Genomic DNA, 25633 nt, shown 5'->3' with positions numbered 1-25633 from the left:
AATCGAAACGGAGATGAACATCAGACACAGCGAAACTTTTTGTAGACCATCAGGAGCACGATATTTGGTGGGTTCAATGTTGGCTCCAATGTGCAAGAGCAAGTATCCTGTACATTTCGTAGCTGTGGATGTGAAGAGTACAAGAACGATTGTGGATCAAGCCTTTTCAGTGCCGAAGTGTGTGAGGTTGGCAAGAATGTCTGAAAAGTCTTACGAGTTACTGTGTAAGATTTTCTCAGCAGTTCCAGAAAGAACCAAAGAGGAGTTGGAGTCAATACTAGGAAAGAAGTTCATGGGATATGTGAGCGGGAACTTCAGTGACTTTGAAAAACAGAAACAGAGAGGATCAACTGTCACAGATTACAATGCAGTAGATGAGAATGATGAGATCCACCGAGTGATGATGGAAGTGGAGCCATTGCTGGAAGCTTCGGGAAAACGGAATTGGAGGAGCATCATGTTGACACATGACGAGTTTCCTTGCCACTGCTTGCTGCAGACCTGGTGGTATCCCAAGCGTAGTAATCTGGTGTTGATCTGGGACTCTGGAGAGCTGCTCTCCATGGGTTTACCAGATTCATCACAGCCCATAACAATAGTGATAGTGGGAGTTATGATGGCGATACGATGGCTGGAAGCTCATGTGAGAGAAAATAATAGACAGGAGGCACCGACGAGAGAACAATTGCAGAAATTAGATTGTCTAAAAGATTTAGATCTTTTTGAGACAATGTGCAAAGTTCTAAACATTCCGATGGAAGTGAAGAAGATATGGGCAAGAAAACGATTGATGCCATGGTTCAGAGCTAACATGACTGCATGGTTGTACGAGTATGCGAAAAAGCATATGTCGAAACATGGCAGAGTGTACAGTGAATATCAGCTGGACATTGGGGCAGGAGCTTTCAAGCGAGCTTTCGTGACCCATCGGAATGCAGTGACCACCGCTGTGAAAAGAATTTCCAGGACGAGCGAGCGTAGTGGAAGTGAGAGGGCAGAGATGCTGAAAGAAGATTTGGAAAGAAACGTGGCGTTGTGTCTCCACAACAGCTTCTGTAGAAACAGAGAATCAAACGTGGATCCCCTACCTTGCTGTAAACAGAGGGTGGAAGAGCAGAAGTGTTGGAGGACGGCTTCCAACAGCGTCAGGATAGTCAATGACGTGCTACAAGACACGGAGACCGAGAGTGCAGAGTCAGCGTCACAGGAGGAGGAAATGGAGCATTGATGAATGGTCGAGAAAACAAGAGGCAACAAGAAAGAAAATTAGAAGAATTTAGAAGTTTTAGAACTTCTAAACGACGAAAAAAGAAGAGAACAAAGGGATGATGAAGAAAAGTTAAAACTCAGAATTGTTTTATGTGTGTGAAAAACTCAAGTGAGAAACCAAGCAACCAAGTTGTAATTGAAAACTGAAACATTTAAGTTGAGTTTGGAAATTGTTGCATTTATAAATTTGCATTTTGGTTTTAGTTGAAGTGGCTTTAGAGACACTCACTTATTATTTATTTAGAGAGGCTTGAGGGAAGAGTATATTTAAATATTCCAGCCTGCATGATTGTTTTTAATCACTTAGGAAGACTGATAACTTTGTGGTGACATGAAAAAATTGAGTAACTTCTTGAGGAGGGAGGTTGTTGCATTGTTCTTTCTAACCACAAAGTTTCTTAGTTTTAATATTCAGGACAATAAACAAGCAAGATTTCCGAAGGGAAGGAGCATAGTAGGATAATTTTAGCTTGTTGGTTGGCAGGACTGTCCTGCAAGCCAACACCTTTTAAATCTAGGAGAAAAAGTTTCAATCGGGATATTGACACTGGAAGTCAGAAAATATGTTTTATCTTAAGTCATATCCTCAATGTGCAGATTAATGAAAGAATTTGAAGGCTATAGTGATGTAGTATGATGCCATTTATATTCTGCAGTGAGTCGATGTGACGTAGGTAAAAGTAATTTCGTGCATTTTGTAAATTCTGTTCGATGACACTGTAACCACTTAGAACATTGCGCGATTCAATGAGGACATTGACCGGACTGTCCGGGGAGTATGTGACATTCGACCAGAATGGCCAAAATGCAGTCTCTGCAGAATTCGGTATTTTAGCAGCAAGCCTTCCGGATTGGCGATTTAGAACGGATAAGGACGTTATTTGAACGATTAGCCAAACGGTGAAGGCTAGAAGATTCTGGAATTCTAATTTTTAAAAATTCGAATTATGACGTCATATTTCTGAGAAACGTCAGAGACGGCCATTTTAGCTAAAATAGCAGAAAGAAACAAAACAACTTTATCTGCGATTACGAACAGTACGAAAATCGAGACTAAAAAACAACAACGAACTACCGAGCAGCAGAGGACGTTCCGAGTTGCAACTATTGTGCTGTTACAATAGTTGCAAGGCCGTTGCGAGCAACGGTGAAGGGTAAAACCCAGCCTTCCGAGTTATTGTGAACTGGATATTAAGAAGCTTGATTCACCGGATTCAAGAATCCGGAAGGGTCTCGGGACGTGGACTTTTATGAACTTATATTGAATTTTAGCATCCGTCATGTCCTGACTTGAATTTAATTAAGATCTTAATTCGTTTTGACAAGAATGAGGAGCTAGAAGTAGGGGGGAAAGGGTTGATCCATCTTCGATGGAGATGATGATTTTTATCTACTGAACAAAAACAATAGTAATATGATAAGTAGTAGCCCTGTTTTTAGGAGTGACCTCGTGGTCTGGGGATACTGAGACCCAGCCATGAGCTCACTATTTTTGCATGTAATTCAGTTAATTTGAGCGTTCTGGTCGAAGCCGGAGAGCAGTAACGTTTTTGTCGACCCGATGTAGGAAAGACCACCGAAAAGTACTGGCTTGGTAGAGACGGTGAAAAGCATGCAAAGCTCTGTTTAGACGCTAGCCAGTCGTCTTAAGACTTAGTTTTGTTATCCGTCGATATGTATCTTCCGGGCGAATGTTACATAGAGACGGTTAAAAGCATGTGAAGCTGTACTTATACGCTAGCCCGTCATTTCAGAATCCAGCTTTTTTTCCATTGGTATGTACTTCCGGGCGAATGTAACACATTATTGGCTGAGGTCGGATTTTCAATTGTTACTGTTAATCATCAATATCTATACGTCAAACAAAAATTATGATAATTTTTTTATATTTCATTTGAAAAACCAAAACGATGCACAAATTGTGCGAAAACCTTTAAAGTGACGATTTTACATTCTCATATCATAATTTATCAATCATCCATTTAAATAAATGTCGAGACATAAAAATATGCCAAAAGTTTGCTGCCTCGAGGGAAAGCCAAACACGATTTTCTGGGTTGTGCTTTTTCAAAATTGAGTTTCACATTAGAACGACGAATTAAAAGCTTAAAAAACAAAAAGTTTCCTGTTAGGAAATTAAATAAATGTTATCCAATTTTTTATACATTTCTAATTTTGTTTGAAGTTTTGACTGCAACACAATTATGAACCTTTGCATTAATTTTTTTAAGGTAAATATGAGTCTTTCTTGTTATATTTTCTGAGCCTCCTGATACAAAACTTCTTATTGAAAACATCGATAACTTGTGTTTTTGCAATTAAGGGGCTGTTTTTTGCTTGGGGGCTGAGTGGAAAGTCATGAAAAGATTTGTGTGGTTTATTTAAATTCATATGAAAACATCACCTTATTCAAACAATCTAATTATCGTGTATGGGTAATATTTCTGATGCTATTTTTTCATCGAACTAAAGTGTTCAAGTTAATTTTCAGAGCAATGTGTTCTCCGTTATTTTCTCATTTGAATGAATCCTTTTTTCAAAAAGTCAAGTTTTATGGAGAATTCTTTTTTAGTTACAATTTTTCGTTTTTCAAAATCGGAGTTTTTCTTCCGTGTCGTTACAATGGAAATTGACTTATTGCTAAAATAATTAATTACTTCAACTCCTGGCAGAACCCTAGAAAGCCTTGACAGTCTATTATAAATAAATAAGAAACAGGCGCGTGCTTCCAGAAAAGAACTATTATTGTCAATGGGAAGCGATATAATGAACTTTAGGGAAAACTTTGCAAATGTTCAGAAGAATAAGTTTTTCAATCCTTTCGATTAATTGATCCTTGAGTTGCTGTTCTGGTATCTGCATTTACTATTGGTCGGGAAAGGTGAAATTTATATCTGATTTCGGGACTTTTTTGAAGTATGGTCCCGTTAAAAAACCTCGGTATAAAATTTGGTGTCGTATAACTACCAATGGTCCCACGTAAAAGTTTTAAAAGTAGTTTCTACACTAGTGGACAAAATTTACTGCAAATTGAGGTTTTGGGTCAGTTAAATGTCTGTTTTTAAGTGACTTATAAATTAAGTAATTAAGTGAATTTTTTGGCTTAAATTTTTACTTCGGCTGACAGCAAATTATCTGAGTTTCCCTTTCTGAAAGTCACAATTTTTAATTTGAAGCATTTACCAGATTTTTCCGTCAGTTTTCATCATCCGCACTAAGTTTTTCATAACGCGTGAATTTGTAAGAAACGGTTGACTTAGTAAAGTTGTCACACCAACTATTTCAATTTTCTCGCTGATAATGTTGCACGCCGCATGAACAACTTTTTTACTCAGCTTATTCGAGTAAGAGTTCATTACGATACAAAACTTAGTGCGGATGATTAAAACTGGCTTTTTCAATCCCGGAGGTATTTGAGAGGGTAGTCAAAACTAGTTTTTTCAAACCCGGAGGTATTTAAGTGGGCAATCATGATCAATTGCTGTCGATCGATGTAAATCTTTTTTTTTAAAACTCGAAGTAAATATTGGCCAACATGGTCTTTAAACTTGGGTTTTTTAGAGAGTAAAAACCTACCTTAACATCGGCCGACAGCAAATGATCTCTAGTTTGTCCACTAATGTAAATTAGTTTCAGTGATTTGCTTTTTTGATAATTCCTTTTTATAGACAACATAAGTGGCAAACCTGACAAAGAAGTCATATCACGATTTCCTTTTGGTTTTGTCTTCTTGAAGTACTCAGGTGTGATCTGGCGAGTTAGTTTTCTAAACGAGCTTTTAATAGGGTCTCATCTTAAACGGCGGGACCACACTTCTAAACTAGTGCTCTTGTTTCTTTCATTGTAGATCGTTGTGCCATTTTTCGACGTTGTTCAAAACCATGCGCGTTATTCGTTTGAAATTGTTTTCTTGTTTCATTCTAGAAGGATTTCATTTCATAGAAAACCTGCTTTTTGATTCTAGTGTATAACAATCTACAAGAATTTGAAATGATCAAGTTCAAACATTTAGATTATTTTGAAATCAGTGAAAAATTTTCAATGAAAAATTGAATTTTCTGCGCATGCAATTGTAATGCGACGCTGTTTTCTCTATCTACTCTATTGTATAGTTAAATGCGGACTTTACTACCTTGCCATGTTTTTTATTATGGCTGCTCAATTCCTTGTAGCTTTTGAGATATGACGTTTTTCATGATTTTTTTTTTACTTTTTCAGAAGAATTGAGTTTAAAAAATTTCAAGAATTAACCTCGTAGTTGGGTGCATTGAGGGAACTCTCAAGGATTGTAATTTTCTTTTCCAAATTTGACTGGTTAAATGCTTTTATTTTCCGAGATATGACGTTTTTCTTATTCGTTCAAAAGTTTTTAAAACTGAGAAATATAAGTTTGACAAAATTGGAATTTTGCAACCCTATAGCTGGATGCTGCCAGTATAGTCTGTGGGGTTGCAAAGCTTTCCTGCGAATGTGAGTGCTAAAATCGTTTGAAAAAAACCAAATGAATATTCTAGTAACATAATACTAACAGACAGTGATTTCATACTCACAAACAGAACATGTGCGGTAGCTATCACCGCAGACATGAGTTTTAGGACGGCGCTAGCGGCAGATTTTAAGAGGGAATATAAAAACGTGGAATTCCTTTGGAAGCAAAGACCAGGGATAGGGGGCGTAGCAGCCTTACCCCCGGCGGTGTCGCAGATACCGGGAAAGTACTTATGCTTCTTGGTAACGAGGGCGACAGAGAAGCAGCACGTGGACCCAGAAAATCTAGTCTTGTCTTTGACGAGGCTGAGGGACTTCCTTGTGGAAATGGACGTGAAGGAGCTTTCGCTTCCAGTGTACGATCCAAATAGAGGAAGACTGCATCCTCGGGAATTATACGCGCTTGTACACGTGATATTCTCTGATACGAACATACAAGTGTATCTACATAAGAAATATTACTTAAGTATAGGCTGAGTGATGAGCGAGAGGGTGTTAGGCCAAAGACCGAGTTACATGTAATATGTGATATGTGTGTCATGTTATGTTATTTTATGTTATGTTATGTGTTAGGTTATTAAGATCATGGGTAAGTAGGGGTTAGTGACCATGAACAACTAAATGACGATCTTGGGAATAGATCCAAAGTTTGGACTGTCCAATCTTAGGTCGAATTCCAAAATTTTAGAAACCAATTGATTTTAATAAATTTTAGGATAAATATCTTTTTATCTGAACTGTCTTTAAGCAAATTTTAACGATGTATGTTAGGGTGAAATTGACAAGTGTGACATTCGTGATTTCTTTTCTAGATCCTGATTGATCATTTAATTGCTCACTTGAGTCAAAACTTGAAATCGAAATCAAATCAAACTTGGAAAGAACAGTATGGACAATTTCAACCTGGATGAATTGATGGACCTGGCAGAGGCATATGTAGGACCGATGGTAGATGCGATCTATCGTCGGCTGATCGAACGAGACTTCGGCTGCGAAGAAACCAAAGTGGTCCATGGAGAAGAGGAAGATAAATCAGCCGGTACATTGCTCATACCGAGATTCCAGGAAGAAGCTGATGATGACAAATAAGGACCATCGAACTCGAATGGGGACAAGTCAGAAGGAGATGACGGACAGGGTGGAAACCGTCAGACGGAAGAACCCATGCAACACGATCAAGCTGGTGGGGAGGACGACAGGGCATCGACAGGAGGAACATCCAGCCTGGATTTCAATATCTTCAGTGATCTTGAGAATAATGCAGACACGTTGGAAACGACTGAGCCAGCGGATGAAGGCATCTCGACACTGGAACCTCCGTCAGCCTTTGAGGAGATGAAACGGAATTTACCGGAGAGCAGCTCTCCTGGCAATACAAGAAATAACGATCAGAGAATCCTCATGGAATCACCTCGGAGGAGAAGAATAGAGGCCTCAGCCAGAGTACCTTTCTTGGGAACGCTACCCGAAGAAGAATGGGAAGTACATCACCGAGACCACGAGAGTAGGACGGGATGTAAGCTGGACAGAGTGGCGTTCATGGAAGAAGTCTGGACTGTGATTCAGAGCTATGGGACCCAGTCCATTCTCAAAACAGGTCTCAATCAACCCTTGATGAGAGAAGTGCTTGACAAGCTTGATGAGTGTGAAGGGAGACTGAGTGAGTTATTGATCGACTCAGCCACTGATGAGAGTGAGGCGAATTCTCCCATCAAGATAACACCGCAGGATAATGAAGGAGAGGTGGTGTACCTGTCAAGGACCAGGAGAGGAACGATGCGATCGAAAATGGTGATTGATAAAATCAATGCGATGAAAATGAAGTTAGGCAGCAGAGTGATGCCGAGGAGGATTGGAAAGACGAAAGTGGATTCGGAAATATCGATGAAAGCTGGTAACTCAGCGAAAAGAAAACGAGTCGAGGAAGTCATGGATTTGGGGCAAGGTGATTATCAATTGTCTGGCACAGATAGAATATTAACTGATATAGCGATGGTGCCACCCATTCTCATGGCGGGGTTAAAGTCAACCGGTTATAAATCCAAAAGGAGTGACCGCACTCTGACTGGAGCAACTTTAGAAATGGAAATACTCAGTCAATGTGGAGAGAGTAAAATGAGGGACTTCAAACCATCTCCCATGAATCATGGAAAAGGGAGTGTTGCAGGACAACTGACACCAGTGGAATACAACCGACTAACAGTGTCGAAGACAGTGTCGATAGATGAACCCACCGGTGGATACATGGAGATGTTGGAATACCGGAACTCGGCTAGAGGGTATGTAGTGGCCCTGGAAGACGAAAAGGCCATGGAGGGTTATCTGGAAATGATGTTGCAAGGCACCACCCTCAAGCAGAAGGCGTATGGAACTTTGGCGTCGTCTGACGTAGAGGCGGAGACGATCGAGCAGTTAGTGAGCCTTCCATGGAAAGCAGTAGTATTGAGGTATTTTGAAGAAGAAATTAGGACTACGCCAAGAATACATGCTCTCGTGGCAGTACCTTACGTAAGGACAGAGTTACAACTCAGGTTCGCCTGGTGCATGATGGGACTGACTCGTGAAGAATATGACTCAGAAGAAAGAAAGAGGTCAAAAGAAGAAAAGGTGTTCCTTATGACAAATCTGAGGGATCTGATAGTCCAGGAGGGAGCAGCAGTAGCGTGTGCAAAGCGGAGAGACGCTCTCTGTTTCATTCGATTCCTGATAGAGCAGATTTCAGTACCTGCATTAAACACTTGTGTTAAAATGTTGAGGGAAGGCGATGAGCGAACGAAAGCCATGTTCTTGCTAGCAATGCTGGATATGCAGCAAAGTAAACCGATGAGGGTGAACATGAAAGAACCTGAAGAATTGGAACCCATGAAAAAGATAGACGAGATCAGGAGATTCTCAAACAAGGAGTTGAGGCTCACTAAAGAATCTATGGGAGCATTGCCGAAATCCAGTGAATACTGTGGACCGATCAAGAAGAAGTCATATAGCTATGTATCCGGGATTATAGGGATGGCATACAATCCTTTCCTGAGTGAAGACATACGTGATTGCTTCTTTGATTATGAGCAGGCGGTGTTACTAAGATTCTGGACGTCCAGAATTGTGACGACTAAGAGCGTTAACAATCCACAGGCCAAATTGGGATTGGTCTTGGAAGAAGAGGTGACTGCACCTTCAGTACCAAAATCCGACAAGAGAGTGGAATTTGGGTTGGGATTCTCAGATGAATTACTGAGAACGAGCTTGATGGCAGTGTGGGAATTGATGAAGCCATCGTGGTGTCCTAGTCCCAACGCTGACTCAATATTACGGGCGACACAGGACATACAGAGGGAACTGAATGTGGACTGTAACCTGCGTGACCTCAACATCATATATAATGTGATGACAACAGCCTCTAAGAGCAACGGAGAAGATAGAGTGGAGTTGCCTGGCTGGGGACCAGAAGACTGGGTCAAACCTGGTAGCTGTCTGGCGGAAGTCTGTGGACTAGAGGGTCACGTTTGTGGAAGTCTAGACTGTGTGAAAACCCTGGAGAAACAACACAAGCAGTTGACGGTATTGTTTGGAAATGTAGTGATGAAAGCAAGAACGGAAACGGAACTGATAGCAGATTGCCATGGAGGAACCGATGTGAATCTAGTGACAGCACTAGGATTCTACAGCATGTTTGGTTCTTTAGAGTCACTATTGAATCTAGAACAGAAACATGAGATGGTCACAGCCATCAGCGTAGAAGTATTCCCAGGAGTTCTGCAGACTGAGCAGAAGTATATAGGAAAATGGAGGGAAGCAATCGAAACGGAGATGAACATCAGACACAGCGAAACTTTTTGTAGACCATCAGGAGCACGATATTTGGTGGGTTCAATGTTGGCTCCAATGTGCAAGAGCAAGTATCCTGTACATTTCGTAGCTGTGGATGTGAAGAGTACAAGAACGATTGTGGATCAAGCCTTTTCAGTGCCGAAGTGTGTGAGGTTGGCAAGAATGTCTGAAAAGTCTTACGAGTTACTGTGTAAGATTTTCTCAGCAGTTCCAGAAAGAACCAAAGAGGAGTTGGAGTCAATACTAGGAAAGAAGTTCATGGGATATGTGAGCGGGAACTTCAGTGACTTTGAAAAACAGAAACAGAGAGGATCAACTGTCACAGATTACAATGCAGTAGATGAGAATGATGAGATCCACCGAGTGATGATGGAAGTGGAGCCATTGCTGGAAGCTTCGGGAAAACGGAATTGGAGGAGCATCATGTTGACACATGACGAGTTTCCTTGCCACTGCTTGCTGCAGACCTGGTGGTATCCCAAGCGTAGTAATCTGGTGTTGATCTGGGACTCTGGAGAGCTGCTCTCCATGGGTTTACCAGATTCATCACAGCCCATAACAATAGTGATAGTGGGAGTTATGATGGCGATACGATGGCTGGAAGCTCATGTGAGAGAAAATAATAGACAGGAGGCACCGACGAGAGAACAATTGCAGAAATTAGATTGTCTAAAAGATTTAGATCTTTTTGAGACAATGTGCAAAGTTCTAAACATTCCGATGGAAGTGAAGAAGATATGGGCAAGAAAACGATTGATGCCATGGTTCAGAGCTAACATGACTGCATGGTTGTACGAGTATGCGAAAAAGCATATGTCGAAACATGGCAGAGTGTACAGTGAATATCAGCTGGACATTGGGGCAGGAGCTTTCAAGCGAGCTTTCGTGACCCATCGGAATGCAGTGACCACCGCTGTGAAAAGAATTTCCAGGACGAGCGAGCGTAGTGGAAGTGAGAGGGCAGAGATGCTGAAAGAAGATTTGGAAAGAAACGTGGCGTTGTGTCTCCACAACAGCTTCTGTAGAAACAGAGAATCAAACGTGGATCCCCTACCTTGCTGTAAACAGAGGGTGGAAGAGCAGAAGTGTTGGAGGACGGCTTCCAACAGCGTCAGGATAGTCAATGACGTGCTACAAGACACGGAGACCGAGAGTGCAGAGTCAGCGTCACAGGAGGAGGAAATGGAGCATTGATGAATGGTCGAGAAAACAAGAGGCAACAAGAAAGAAAATTAGAAGAATTTAGAAGTTTTAGAACTTCTAAACGACGAAAAAAGAAGAGAACAAAGGGATGATGAAGAAAAGTTAAAACTCAGAATTGTTTTATGTGTGTGAAAAACTCAAGTGAGAAACCAAGCAACCAAGTTGTAATTGAAAACTGAAACATTTAAGTTGAGTTTGGAAATTGTTGCATTTATAAATTTGCATTTTGGTTTTAGTTGAAGTGGCTTTAGAGACACTCACTTATTATTTATTTAGAGAGGCTTGAGGGAAGAGTATATTTAAATATTCCAGCCTGCATGATTGTTTTTAATCACTTAGGAAGACTGATAACTTTGTGGTGACATGAAAAAATTGAGTAACTTCTTGAGGAGGGAGGTTGTTGCATTGTTCTTTCTAACCACAAAGTTTCTTAGTTTTAATATTCAGGACAATAAACAAGCAAGATTTCCGAAGGGAAGGAGCATAGTAGGATAATTTTAGCTTGTTGGTTGGCAGGACTGTCCTGCAAGCCAACACCTTTTAAATCTAGGAGAAAAAGTTTCAATCGGGATATTGACACTGGAAGTCAGAAAATATGTTTTATCTTAAGTCATATCCTCAATGTGCAGATTAATGAAAGAATTTGAAGGCTATAGTGATGTAGTATGATGCCATTTATATTCTGCAGTGAGTCGATGTGACGTAGGTAAAAGTAATTTCGTGCATTTTGTAAATTCTGTTCGATGACACTGTAACCACTTAGAACATTGCGCGATTCAATGAGGACATTGACCGGACTGTCCGGGGAGTATGTGACATTCGACCAGAATGGCCAAAATGCAGTCTCTGCAGAATTCGGTATTTTAGCAGCAAGCCTTCCGGATTGGCGATTTAGAACGGATAAGGACGTTATTTGAACGATTAGCCAAACGGTGAAGGCTAGAAGATTCTGGAATTCTAATTTTTAAAAATTCGAATTATGACGTCATATTTCTGAGAAACGTCAGAGACGGCCATTTTAGCTAAAATAGCAGAAAGAAACAAAACAACTTTATCTGCGATTACGAACAGTACGAAAATCGAGACTAAAAAACAACAACGAACTACCGAGCAGCAGAGGACGTTCCGAGTTGCAACTATTGTGCTGTTACAATAGTTGCAAGGCCGTTGCGAGCAACGGTGAAGGGTAAAACCCAGCCTTCCGAGTTATTGTGAACTGGATATTAAGAAGCTTGATTCACCGGATTCAAGAATCCGGAAGGGTCTCGGGACGTGGACTTTTATGAACTTATATTGAATTTTAGCATCCGTCATGTCCTGACTTGAATTTAATTAAGATCTTAATTCGTTTTGACAAGAATGAGGAGCTAGAAGTAGGGGGGAAAGGGTTGATCCATCTTCGATGGAGATGATGATTTTTATCTACTGAACAAAAACAATAGTAATATGATAAGTAGTAGCCCTGTTTTTAGGAGTGACCTCGTGGTCTGGGGATACTGAGACCCAGCCATGAGCTCACTATTTTTGCATGTAATTCAGTTAATTTGAGCGTTCTGGTCGAAGCCGGAGAGCAGTAACGTTTTTGTCGACCCGATGTAGGAAAGACCACCGAAAAGTACTGGCTTGGTAGAGACGGTGAAAAGCATGCAAAGCTCTGTTTAGACGCTAGCCAGTCGTCTTAAGACTTAGTTTTGTTATCCGTCGATATGTATCTTCCGGGCGAATGTTACATAGAGACGGTTAAAAGCATGTGAAGCTGTACTTATACGCTAGCCCGTCATTTCAGAATCCAGCTTTTTTTCCATTGGTATGTACTTCCGGGCGAATGTAACACATTATTGGCTGAGGTCGGATTTTCAATTGTTACTGTTAATCATCAATATCTATACGTCAAACAAAAATTATGATAATTTTTTTATATTTCATTTGAAAAACCAAAACGATGCACAAATTGTGCGAAAACCTTTAAAGTGACGATTTTACATTCTCATATCATAATTTATCAATCATCCATTTAAATAAATGTCGAGACATAAAAATATGCCAAAAGTTTGCTGCCTCGAGGGAAAGCCAAACACGATTTTCTGGGTTGTGCTTTTTCAAAATTGAGTTTCACATTAGAACGACGAATTAAAAGCTTAAAAAACAAAAAGTTTCCTGTTAGGAAATTAAATAAATGTTATCCAATTTTTTATACATTTCTAATTTTGTTTGAAGTTTTGACTGCAACACAATTATGAACCTTTGCATTAATTTTTTTAAGGTAAATATGAGTCTTTCTTGTTATATTTTCTGAGCCTCCTGATACAAAACTTCTTATTGAAAACATCGATAACTTGTGTTTTTGCAATTAAGGGGCTGTTTTTTGCTTGGGGGCTGAGTGGAAAGTCATGAAAAGATTTGTGTGGTTTATTTAAATTCATATGAAAACATCACCTTATTCAAACAATCTAATTATCGTGTATGGGTAATATTTCTGATGCTATTTTTTCATCGAACTAAAGTGTTCAAGTTAATTTTCAGAGCAATGTGTTCTCCGTTATTTTCTCATTTGAATGAATCCTTTTTTCAAAAAGTCAAGTTTTATGGAGAATTCTTTTTTAGTTACAATTTTTCGTTTTTCAAAATCGGAGTTTTTCTTCCGTGTCGTTACAATGGAAATTGACTTATTGCTAAAATAATTAATTACTTCAACTCCTGGCAGAACCCTAGAAAGCCTTGACAGTCTATTATAAATAAATAAGAAACAGGCGCGTGCTTCCAGAAAAGAACTATTATTGTCAATGGGAAGCGATATAATGAACTTTAGGGAAAACTTTGCAAATGTTCAGAAGAATAAGTTTTTCAATCCTTTCGATTAATTGATCCTTGAGTTGCTGTTCTGGTATCTGCATTTACTATTGGTCGGGAAAGGTGAAATTTATATCTGATTTCGGGACTTTTTTGAAGTATGGTCCCGTTAAAAAACCTCGGTATAAAATTTGGTGTCGTATAACTACCAATGGTCCCACGTAAAAGTTTTAAAAGTAGTTTCTACACTAGTGGACAAAATTTACTGCAAATTGAGGTTTTGGGTCAGTTAAATGTCTGTTTTTAAGTGACTTATAAATTAAGTAATTAAGTGAATTTTTTGGCTTAAATTTTTACTTCGGCTGACAGCAAATTATCTGAGTTTCCCTTTCTGAAAGTCACAATTTTTAATTTGAAGCATTTACCAGATTTTTCCGTCAGTTTTCATCATCCGCACTAAGTTTTTCATAACGCGTGAATTTGTAAGAAACGGTTGACTTAGTAAAGTTGTCACACCAACTATTTCAATTTTCTCGCTGATAATGTTGCACGCCGCATGAACAACTTTTTTACTCAGCTTATTCGAGTAAGAGTTCATTACGATACAAAACTTAGTGCGGATGATTAAAACTGGCTTTTTCAATCCCGGAGGTATTTGAGAGGGTAGTCAAAACTAGTTTTTTCAAACCCGGAGGTATTTAAGTGGGCAATCATGATCAATTGCTGTCGATCGATGTAAATCTTTTTTTTTAAAACTCGAAGTAAATATTGGCCAACATGGTCTTTAAACTTGGGTTTTTTAGAGAGTAAAAACCTACCTTAACATCGGCCGACAGCAAATGATCTCTAGTTTGTCCACTAATGTAAATTAGTTTCAGTGATTTGCTTTTTTGATAATTCCTTTTTATAGACAACATAAGTGGCAAACCTGACAAAGAAGTCATATCACGATTTCCTTTTGGTTTTGTCTTCTTGAAGTACTCAGGTGTGATCTGGCGAGTTAGTTTTCTAAACGAGCTTTTAATAGGGTCTCATCTTAAACGGCGGGACCACACTTCTAAACTAGTGCTCTTGTTTCTTTCATTGTAGATCGTTGTGCCATTTTTCGACGTTGTTCAAAACCATGCGCGTTATTCGTTTGAAATTGTTTTCTTGTTTCATTCTAGAAGGATTTCATTTCATAGAAAACCTGCTTTTTGATTCTAGTGTATAACAATCTACAAGAATTTGAAATGATCAAGTTCAAACATTTAGATTATTTTGAAATCAGTGAAAAATTTTCAATGAAAAATTGAATTTTCTGCGCATGCAATTGTAATGCGACGCTGTTTTCTCTATCTACTCTATTGTATAGTTAAATGCGGACTTTACTACCTTGCCATGTTTTTTATTATGGCTGCTCAATTCCTTGTAGCTTTTGAGATATGACGTTTTTCATGATTTTTTTTTTACTTTTTCAGAAGAATTGAGTTTAAAAAATTTCAAGAATTAACCTCGTAGTTGGGTGCATTGAGGGAACTCTCAAGGATTGTAATTTTCTTTTCCAAATTTGACTGGTTAAATGCTTTTATTTTCCGAGATATGACGTTTTTCTTATTCGTTCAAAAGTTTTTAAAACTGAGAAATATAAGTTTGACAAAATTGGAATTTTGCAACCCTATAGCTGGATGCTGCCAGTATAGTCTGTGGGGTTGCAAAGCTTTCCTGCGAATGTGAGTGCTAAAATCGTTTTAGATTCTAAGACATGATGTTTTTCAATAAAAAAAAACCAAAAACATGATTTAAAAATAGCTTTCCGAAATCTTTTAGTTCAACCGTATGATGGGGTGATCTCAGTGTTTTCTCAGAGGCTTGAAATTCTCATCACTATTTTACGGGGCTCTGTCAAGAAACTCTCAGGAAGTTTATATCTGAGCTCGAAATATGACTTTTCAACGCATTTCACTCTAAATGAAGCTCAAAAAACGCAGATCTGAAACCCGGTCTTTTTGGAGATTTGACCTTTTTAGTTTAATAAGAACTTTTTGAAGTTTTTTTATCAAAAGCGTTGTAGGATGCCCCCGTTTTTTGCTACGGTTGCAAGCCTTTCGTTGGTTTATGTATTATATAATCTGCTTGAAGCACCTAGGTGAGTTACACGGTAGTTAGTATTAATAAATTCCAATTTCAGAAATTTTTCAACTCTCAATATATTTCGCGAGATTTTCGAAATGCATAATTTATACGCAATTTGGTTCAATATAGTCTCATTCAATACATGCAAAGTTAGTGTGGCGGCCTTTAGTTTCTTTCAATCCAAATTATTACAAGCAAGATTGAGTTTTTGTGCACTTTAAAGCTTTTGTGCATCCGAATCTTGCCGTTTTCTCGCTCATATTCTCGAAGCTTCAGCTTCGCTTCTGTCAAGTATAAACTAGAATTCCGTGCACCAAGAGCAAATGATCAGAGCTAGTCTCTATTAAATCATCAAAATTTGTTTATTGACGGTCTGTAACTGCCATTTTTCACCATCCACAATTATTTGCCAAACTGCGGAAAATGATAAGAAACAGTCGTGCATAGTAAAAATTTTCACACGAAAAATTTCCACTATACTGGAAATATTTCAAATCGCTGGAATTTCTTTTTTCGCTTGTTCGAAAGATAGGGAAAATTTAATGCAGATTGTGAAAACTGACAATTTCAGACAACTGGTAAATACTCGAAATCAAATTTTGATTGTTTCATAGAGTGTAGCTCTGATCATGTGCAGAAGCAAATCAAAGTGTCATCGTATCATTGTATGTTCCATCCTCGTGAGCCAGAAAGTTTTGCTTGAAGTGGTTCATGATCCTACTGATGAGGCTACGTTATCGTGTAGAGGTAGCAGACGAGAGGAAGACTTACCCAAGCCAAAATGGTTGTCATTTGACTTTCTCAGCGTTTTCTCTAAGCTTTTGTGAAGTGAAAAAAGGTTAATTTTATTCGGAAATTGTTCGCTATTGTTGCTGGGCTTGGGAAGCTTAAGGGGGTAAGAGTCTAAGTATCTTCTATTTGCTCAAAAAAAATGGACATTTAGTGGTTATGTATCGAGACCAATAGTGTATGTCATAGCGTAGTTAGTCAGCATGCCAATTTTCGTAAGAATCGGACAATGTGAACAGAAAAAAAGTTTGCAGTTGGGCGTATATAAATTTGTTCATTAAATGTTGATGAAATTGTTCTTAAACAGACTTTTTTGTTATTATGACTTTGTAGAAACGCCACAGGATTTTGTATCAAAGGTTGCAGCATTAGATTAGCGCGAAAGTTATAGGACAAATGAGGTGGTCTATGTGCATAGATTATTTTAAGTCCAGTATGTTAAAAAGAAGAATAAGAAATTAAGATTCAAATAGCATTTTTGGGCACTCACGGCGAAAGTTAAAGTAGTCGCTGAATTACATATGTCCTTAACTCATGTAACAATAAAAATGAGGTACATGTTTTTGTAGTAATTTGCAGATGAAAACCAAAGTCTAGACTGTTGGAAATGCAATTGATTCCAATGTGCCTCCTCTACCTTGAGTTGCATGTAATTTGAGTTTTTAGCTAGCAAAGCTGACACAATTCAACACATGACCGCGCTGTATTTTGTATCGTCAAAATAATTCGAGGCTTTCTAATTTCAGAACCGCTGTGTTTAGTTTTGGTTTCTGCTATGACTGGAATGCAACCTCCAACTCCTAAAGAAGATCTAGTTGCTAAGAATCCCTTTGAGACTGATTTTGACATACCAGGCGGTGGAGGAGGGAGTACTCAACAAGTTTCATCTTTTTTCAACTATCCTCAAAACGCCGCATCGAATTTCGACCCAATGGGGAATAGTTATGGACCTCCTAGATTACCGGGAGGATATATGTCAAATTCTAATCATGTACAAATGTACACTGGACAAGGATCTTCACCTGGGATCCCAGGTCCCAGACAGTTTGCGTATCCAAATGTACCGTATCCGAACCAAATGGGGCAGCCAGATATGGGCCCTCAAACTGGATATAACGGTGATCCATTAAAGTCTCCCTTCATGAAGTCATCGGCAAGTAGTCCCATCCGATCATCCTTTTCAGAATCTGCGGTCAATCTAACGCAGCCAGGCCAAATGCACCCTTCGTCACCGTCAGTTCAAAAGTCTGGCGATAAAGGTGGAGCTTCATTGGAATCAAAATCTAACCCAAAAAGTTCTAGTAAATCTAATGCTGCAAATAAAAACACTCACGATAACAGAAACAATCAGTTTTCTCAAATTTCAACTAGCCGACAAAGTAATTCAAGCAATTCGACGATGTTCGCGAATAATCCAATGAGTGCATCGAATCTACAAGCAGCACCCGTGACATCGAATGTTAATGCACCAATCACTCACCTTAATATAGCCATTTGTGCAATCTGCAGGCAAGATATACTTGAAGGTGATGATAGACTCACATGTTTAAGCGGATGTAGCAGCAATGCATACCACAGAATGTGTGCGGGTCTGTCAAAGAATGCGTACGAATTGTTCAGAAAAGAAAGCAACGTGGAATGGGTATGTGACTACTGTATATCGAGCAGACAGATCCCCCTGATTAAAACATTGCAAGCGCCGGGGCCTGTTTCTCAGCAGCATCAGGGATTGAATCGGACCGCAACTCAAATCAGTGCAGTTCCTGCTGCGTAGAGCCGTAGTGTTATATGTAGATGTTTAGTTTGTGCAATATAGTTGAATGATATCATTAGTTAACCTCAGTTGTCGTTTTTTGTTTTGAATTTGAAAAGTTAAATGTTTTGCTTTTGAACAATTGTTTACTCATTTCAGAAATTGCAAATGGCCTCCAAAGCGTTTTCAAGGGTTGTCAGAGCTGTAAGTATTCCTTTATTATTCAATCTATCATACAATTCTATCGGTTTCGAGGGCGAGATGAAAGGCACGAATGCTACCGAGAAACACATTCGTGGTTTCAAAGTTTATGAAAAAAAATGAAACTTAGATAATAATTTAGCTTTCGGCTTATCTGTAAAATAGCTACCCATTTTTTGCAGTCGAATGCCAACACCTCGCTAGCTCTGCGAAACTTTTCGACGACCTCACGTCTCCGTTCGGCCGAGGTGTCAGCTATTCTGGAACAGAGAATAGCCGGACACAAGGAGAAGGTCGATGTAGAAGAAATCGGACGTGTGCTCTCCATCGGAGACGGAATCGCACGTGTGTATGGCCTAAACAACGTGCAAGCTGAAGAGATGGTGGAGTTCTCTTCAGGTTTGAAGGGAATGGCCTTGAACTTGGAACCGGACAATGTAGGTATTGTGGTTTTGGGAAATGACAAGCTCATCAAGGAAGGCGATGTTGTTAAGAGGACTGGAGCCATCGTTGATGTACCTGTCGGACCAGAGTTGCTGGGTCGCGTTGTTGACGCACTGGGACAGCCTATTGATGGAAAGGTCAGTTATTCAAGCAATTATCATCATAAAATCATGAAAATAGTTGAAATTTTCTGGGCTGAATCTTAAATCGAAAGCAATGAAGTTAGCTCGGCTTTTGTCTTGGCTCGATTTTGCGATTTGGTCACCTTCGCCTTTGCTCGTTTGTAAGATTGACAACGCTGCATATGATGCTTGCATAGAAATAATTCCAATATTCGTTACTCTAGGGTCCGATTAACTCCAAACTGAGGCGACGAGTGAACTTGAAAGCGCCTGGCATCATCCCTAGGATCTCAGTGAAAGAACCCATGCAGACGGGCATCAAAGCCGTAGACAGTCTGGTGCCCATCGGTCGAGGCCAGCGAGAGTTGATCATCGGAGATCGACAGACCGGAAAAACTGCAGTTGCCATTGACACCATTATCAACCAGAAGAGGTTTAACGACGGAGATGATGAGAAGAAGAAGCTGTACTGTATCTATGTGGCCATTGGACAGAAGAGAAGTACAGTAGCCCAACTGGTGAAGAGATTGACGGACGCAGGTAACAAGATACTATCTCTTGGGGGGGGGGGGGGAGAGCCGGTTGGCCACTTAATAAGGTTCAAAATGATTTGGTCTAATTTTTGATCAATCTTTTTTAAGAGTCTCTGAGCTTAGTTCAGGCTGCTCTTATTGAGCTTGCATTTAGCAAGGGTTGTCAAATCGAAAATCGAAATATAGAATTTTTTGGGTTAACAACTATTTTAAAATCAATTGAATCAGTTAGCACGGCTGTGCTGATAGCAACAGAACAGAATGTCTGTCAATGGATAATTTTTGAGCATGTTTGGATTTTAAATGGCCGTTCCAATCGAATTATTATCGGTTAATTTTTTTTCACTTTGTTTTTATGACTTAAATGTTTCGGCTGATGCATCTGTTTAGCTGGCTCATAATTCGCCGTTTGAAGGTCGCACGTTTTTTAAAATTCATTGTGCTTAGAAAGTGTAGGGTTAGTAAAACGAATGATTTTTTTTTCTGGCTCCAAATGTTTTGAAGCTCCGTTTTTTTCGGGTAATTTTTATGGTTCAAAATGTTTATAGCTCAGCTTTTTTTGGTTCAACAGTCGTCAACCCAAGGTCTGCTCAGTATCCGCTTAATGAATTTGACTTTTTTAATGCTTATCTAGGACTGGCAGTTAGGGTTCTCAGTCTTTGTCCTTAAAATTACCCGTATTCCAGACAAGCATTAAAAAACCAATTTTTACGCTTGCGATCAGCAAGCGTTATTAAATTGGAATATATACTTTTTTCTGGTTAACAACTAGTTTAACAAAACTAATTGAATCACTTATGCTACTGACATGCTCAATTTTACGAAAATTCAAATTTAACTACCGTGTACTAGTTACTACTCATGCTATATCTAGAAATCAGAATATTGTATGTATAATCATAGGGCTTTGGGTAGTTTTTTGAATGGCCTAGTTCAACGCCACTAGAATTATTTTGAATAACTTGAAAAATTCAAACACAAAAAAAATGCTTTTTTGTTTTTCTTGTTTTTACACTTCCTTCTTCAATTGTGACTTAATTCGAAGTTCTGTTTGCTAACTTTTTAGAGCCATGGTTCACTCATCCTATAATTGTTGTATCGCAAGTGTTGCTAAGTTCCGCTTCGCCTCTGTGTCTATAGGGCTTAGAATTTGCTAATGAATGTATAAATGCATTCATGCATGTTAAGGAATTTATGAATGCCCTAATGTATCTGGGTACTTAGAGTTTAATTGAAGTTCATTTGCTAGATGCAGTCAAAATTCGTTCTCCAGTTACGAAAGAGGAAATGAGATCAAAATGTACTTTCGAATGTGGAATTTAATTTTTAGATAAGCGGAATAAAAACTTATCCTAACGCTCCAGTTTTTCGAATTAGGTAATTTTGTTTCGTTTATTTTAGTGCATGGACTTTTGGTGCATTTTTTGCTAAATGTTTATTGGGTTCCATAGCTTTGCTGTGATGGCATAAGACTACAACTCAGTAAGGCGGGGATAAATACCATAGGTAGCTTTTCCTTTTTGAAAGCTGATTTAGTTTTTTGTATTTTCTTGCATTTTAAAGCTCTGTTTTGATTTTGTGAATGTCTTGATTATTTTATCCTTGCAATTAAAATTGGGGAGGAACTTTATTTTCGGGTGTGTTTAGTTTTTCTTTGTTTTCCACGCAAATTTTCATCTGTGTGTTTTGAAAGGTATATCATATTGGAAGCCTTTTTGATTCGAACGAAGCTAAAAAACTTCAAAAAAGTTTTCCCAGTGTCGAGAAAAACCGGTTTGAGTTTCTGTTTATTTCATATAGTTTCGAGTGAGTAAAGCTAGCGAGGAGGCTTATAATAGAAGTATCGTCGCAAATCAGCAGTAAGCCAAATTTTTTTTCTTTGGGACGATAAAACAAGCTGTAAGCCAAAAAATTGTTTTCCATGCTTATTTTGCTATGAATATCGGAAATGCCTTAAAACTAGTTTTTGTTCAGATTCTTATCATACCACGCACAAAAAAAAATGAAATAAAATTTGAAAAATCTTTTATGTAGCGTTTATAAGATTAGATCCGGAACCTTCTATGTCGCAACAAGCTATCCTTAATTAAATTTGATTTTTCGGTTTTAGTTTTTCTGTATAAAGACAACATTCGGATTCCTAGAAGTTTTGCCTTAAGTTTTTCGTAATGCGTCTTACACATCAATACGGATAACGTCATTTCACTTGTTACGACTATTTTTTTCCAACCTAAGACGCAAATATTGATGCATTTTTCGTGGCATTTTATTGGCGTTTTGATAATGTGCTTTGACAATCGATCAGTAATAAAGTAACAAATTGATGCATTTTTAATTCATCAAATGAAACGAAAAAAAAATTTTTTGTTTCAAACAAACAACTCAATTCCAACTCAATTGAGTTCCAACTCAATTCATATCGCTAATTTTTGAAATGCATCATTTGGCTTTATGCTTTCCAATTTATTGCCTGAAAAACTGTGTCCATTTGTATTCCGTGTCACTTTTTCTGCATCGCAGTGGCAATATATTAGCATATGTAGCTGCTTTATTTGTGGCTATTGTTAGTATGGCCCGTGGCGCAGATGGGAGGACAGGGGACTGTAAATCTCCTGGTCATAGAAGCGAATCCGCCACAGCAAAAGTTGTTGAATTTCAAAGCTTTTGTTGACGTTTTTTTTCTTATTTCACATTATAAAGCTGCTTATTTGTGTTCTCGCTAGTGTTTGCGAAACGCAGCTTCACTTCTGTGTTGAAGCTTGTTAAAAGTCTAAATTGTGGTCCTCATTTTTGTTTTTTTTTGTTTCAGGGGCCATGCAGTACTCGATCATCGTCTCGGCAACTGCCTCAGACGCCGCTCCCCTCCAGTATATTGCACCCTATTCGGGCTGTGCGATGGGAGAATACTTCCGAGACAACGGCAAACATGGCCTCATCATCTACGACGATCTGTCCAAGCAGGCTGTGGCGTACCGACAGATGTCCCTGCTGCTCCGAAGACCCCCAGGACGAGAGGCCTACCCTGGTGATGTGTTCTACCTGCACTCGAGACTGTTGGAGAGAGCGGCAAAGATGAATGACACAAACGGAGGAGGATCCCTAACTGCTCTTCCGGTGATTGAGACCCAGGCCGGAGACGTGTCGGCTTACATCCCAACTAACGTGATCTCCATCACTGACGGACAGGTGAGAATTTGTTGATGAACAAATTGGTCAAGGTTATTTTCAGCCTTTAACGGTTAGAATTAACAGTGACCCACGTGCACTTGTAGGCTTTTTAGCGACGCGTTGCCGTTTTGGATCAGTAATGCATGCCATGGATTCTGTTGTTTTAATTGACAAGATTTGAATCAGAGTAACTAATTTTTGTTTAAAACCCTGTGAAAACCCTGAAGTATATTTTCATGATTTTTTCTTGACTTGATATGTTTTTAGTACCTGTTTGATTATCAAATCGACAGTAAGAAACAGAGCTTCAATTTACGTTGCTTAATAATTGAAAATAATTTGTTATTTTAATTTTTGTCGAGTTTCACTTTTAAAAAAGTTAACTAAGATGAAATGATGAATTTATAATATCTTCGGACCAGGAAAATCAATTTTTGGCTAATTATTGCAGAAAAACTTCTAAAATGGTAGTTAAATAGGGTATTTGGCAAATTCAAACAAACATGGGTGATATACTTCGAAATTTTATAGAAAAAATGAATTCCTCTCAAATAAAATTTCGGAATATCCCACTGTAATTAAGTACTATGTATGCAGCGAAACGGCATGTACATAATTTAAGTTCATTTTCGTCGAAGCAGCTCCTACTAAAAGCAAAGCAATTGCACAGTTCAAAATGTATGTCTCATTCCTGAAAGATTTAGTGGCTGGGCCTTGAGATTTTTATCTTCTTTTAATATAAAAGTAAATCGTATTCGAGTTATGCAAAAGAGTCATTCGTTCAATAACTATCTACTGGATATTCAATGCAGATAAAGCACGGACTAATTATATTATGGTTTGCTATTAAACTGCAGCAAGAGCAAAATGTAACATGATATTGAAGTTCCAGTTTTGTAAAGAGCATGCTCGCAGTTAAAACAAAACAGTTTTATGAAAAATACATTGAGCTCTTTTTCAATGTTTTAAACGTGTTACTAGAAACAGCATTGTTTTACCTTACTGGGAAGCTTTAAGGTTTCTTGATTTCACAAAGTTTTGCTGCCGAGGAGGTCTTCTTTAAGAGTCGCGAACATAGTGAAGGCTCTCAAAATTTGATTTTTGACCATTTTACTTTTTTTTTTTAAAGGTTGAGTTCATTTCTTTGGCTAAAAGGAAGGCAAACTGCACTATCGAATAGCAAAAGTGTACAGGTCACGAAAAACGTGATCGACGTTCATTTTCTAAAAGTGCAGTTTAGTTATCAGATTTCCCAGCGAACTAAAAATTTCACCTCTTGATCCAGTTTTATCAAATTGGGTTAATTCTTTGAAAAAATTGTCAGTCATGATTGTTCTAAAGAGCTTTATGTCCGTCTGTTTTTTCTTTGAAATTCGAAAATTGAGTTTTTTTTTTTAAAAAAATCTGTCTTTTTTCTGTTTCCTTGCGTTCATTGACTCTTTTCCGTCTGCGTTGACTCTGTTTTTAAAGCAAATCTCAATCTGAGGCTGGGCTGTTTGTTTTTAGATCTTCTTAGAGACGGAATTGTTCTACAAAGGTATCCGACCAGCCATCAACGTCGGTCTGTCCGTATCACGTGTAGGGTCTGCCGCCCAGACCAAAGCCATGAAACAAGTGGCAGGATCCATGAAACTCGAACTGGCTCAGTACCGAGAAGTGGCAGCCTTCGCCCAATTCGGATCTGATCTGGACCAGGCCACACAGAATTTGTTGAACAGGGGAACTAGACTGACTGAGTTGCTTAAACAGGGCCAGTATGTGCCGATGAGTATCGAGACACAAGTGGCTGTCATCTACACTGGAGTGAGGGGATATTTGGACAAAATGGAGCCAAGTCATATTACCAAGTTTGAAAAGGTAAAACTAACCCGGCTCTCTACTAAATGAAAAAAGTTTTTTTTTGGGAAATTTTTGACTATATATAACTATTAGTTAAATACCTCGCTGTGCGTAAAAAAAATAATGGAAATTTTTTGAAAAATGGAAATTGATATCTGTAAAATTAATGAGTTTTTTTGGTCAAAAAATGGGTTTTGTAGGTTAAACAGATTTTTTAAAATGTTTTTTTGTGAGCTTTGAAATAATGAAAAAATGCGTTCTGAAGGCAAAATGAGCAATTATAGGTTAATTAGCTTCGTTCAGATTCGTTGATCGAAAAAGATATTGCCAACAATTTGGTGTTAAGTATGTGTAGTAATAATATGTACGTTTAGAAATTCATGGCACATATTACGTCAGCTCAGCAAGATTTCTTGAGCAAATTGAAAGGGACTGGTAGCTTGACTGAAGAGCTGGAGACAAAGCTGAAGTCGATAGTAGAATCTTTCATGGAGTCATTCGACCCTGCACAGGATTAAATAGTGATTATGAATATGGATCAAGTAACGCCCTAGACGCGACTCACAACTGAATAATGCGGACTCACAACGAAAACTGGATGTCTATATAGATGTGATCCACTAAATTGTAACATGGAAACTTGAATTAACATTTGATAACTATGTTTTTTTCTTATAAACTGTCTTAAGAATTGAAGAATTTGATGGATGATTGAAGTTGAAGCACACAAAAAACAATTGAACTTAATTAGAGTTCACAACAGGAGTGAGAATTTGTTAGTTTTTTTTTCGACGGGTTAATTTGACAAATAGCAGAAATACAACGCTAAAAGCTTGACAAATATACGAAATTTAGAATGCTCAAATGAAATACAGGTAAATTCAGTAGTTATGTTTACACAAGTTATAGTATGAGCTCTTTTTTTTCCAACCGAAGACACAAATATTGTTGCGACGCAAATATTGTTGCAATAAAATGTGTTCATTTTGATCAATAACCAGCTATTAAGTACAGCCAATGCTAAGGATATTAACAAAGACTCTTATTGTTCCGACTTTCGTAACGGAATATTTGTGCTCGGGGTGGTTTTTTTT

General features: G+C 38.4%; 2 protein-coding genes across 2 annotated transcripts in view; both read left to right on the top strand.

Annotated features, from left to right (window-relative positions):
- The window catches only part of LOC134838866 (ATP synthase subunit alpha, mitochondrial-like), a 494565-nt gene extending 469364 nt beyond the window's left edge, over positions 1–25201 (top strand). Inside the window, exons 2-7 of the mRNA XM_063854159.1 lie at positions 18390–18436; positions 18616–19014; positions 19224–19539; positions 22342–22718; positions 24207–24557; positions 24914–25201. Of these exons, the coding sequence (XP_063710229.1) occupies positions 18401–18436; positions 18616–19014; positions 19224–19539; positions 22342–22718; positions 24207–24557; positions 24914–25057 (1623 nt within the window). The 5' untranslated portion in view covers positions 18390–18400 and the 3' untranslated portion in view covers positions 25058–25201. The remainder of the gene's footprint in view (positions 1–18389; positions 18437–18615; positions 19015–19223; positions 19540–22341; positions 22719–24206; positions 24558–24913) is intronic.
- LOC134838867 (pygopus homolog 2-like) lies at positions 13475–18321 on the top strand. The gene is made up of 2 exons (XM_063854160.1): positions 13475–13698; positions 16305–18321. Exon 2 carries the CDS (start codon positions 17255–17257, stop codon positions 18251–18253), a length of 999 nt encoding a protein of 332 aa, XP_063710230.1. The 5' UTR covers positions 13475–13698; positions 16305–17254; the 3' UTR covers positions 18254–18321.
- Positions 25202–25633: the final 432 nt, after the last annotated feature.

The sequence above is a fragment of the Symsagittifera roscoffensis genome, chromosome 2 (assembly GCF_963678635.1).
Source record: "Symsagittifera roscoffensis chromosome 2, txSymRosc1.1, whole genome shotgun sequence".
Lineage (NCBI taxonomy): Eukaryota > Metazoa > Xenacoelomorpha > Acoela > Convolutidae > Symsagittifera > Symsagittifera roscoffensis.
This window is presented reverse-complemented; position numbering and strand designations above follow the sequence as displayed.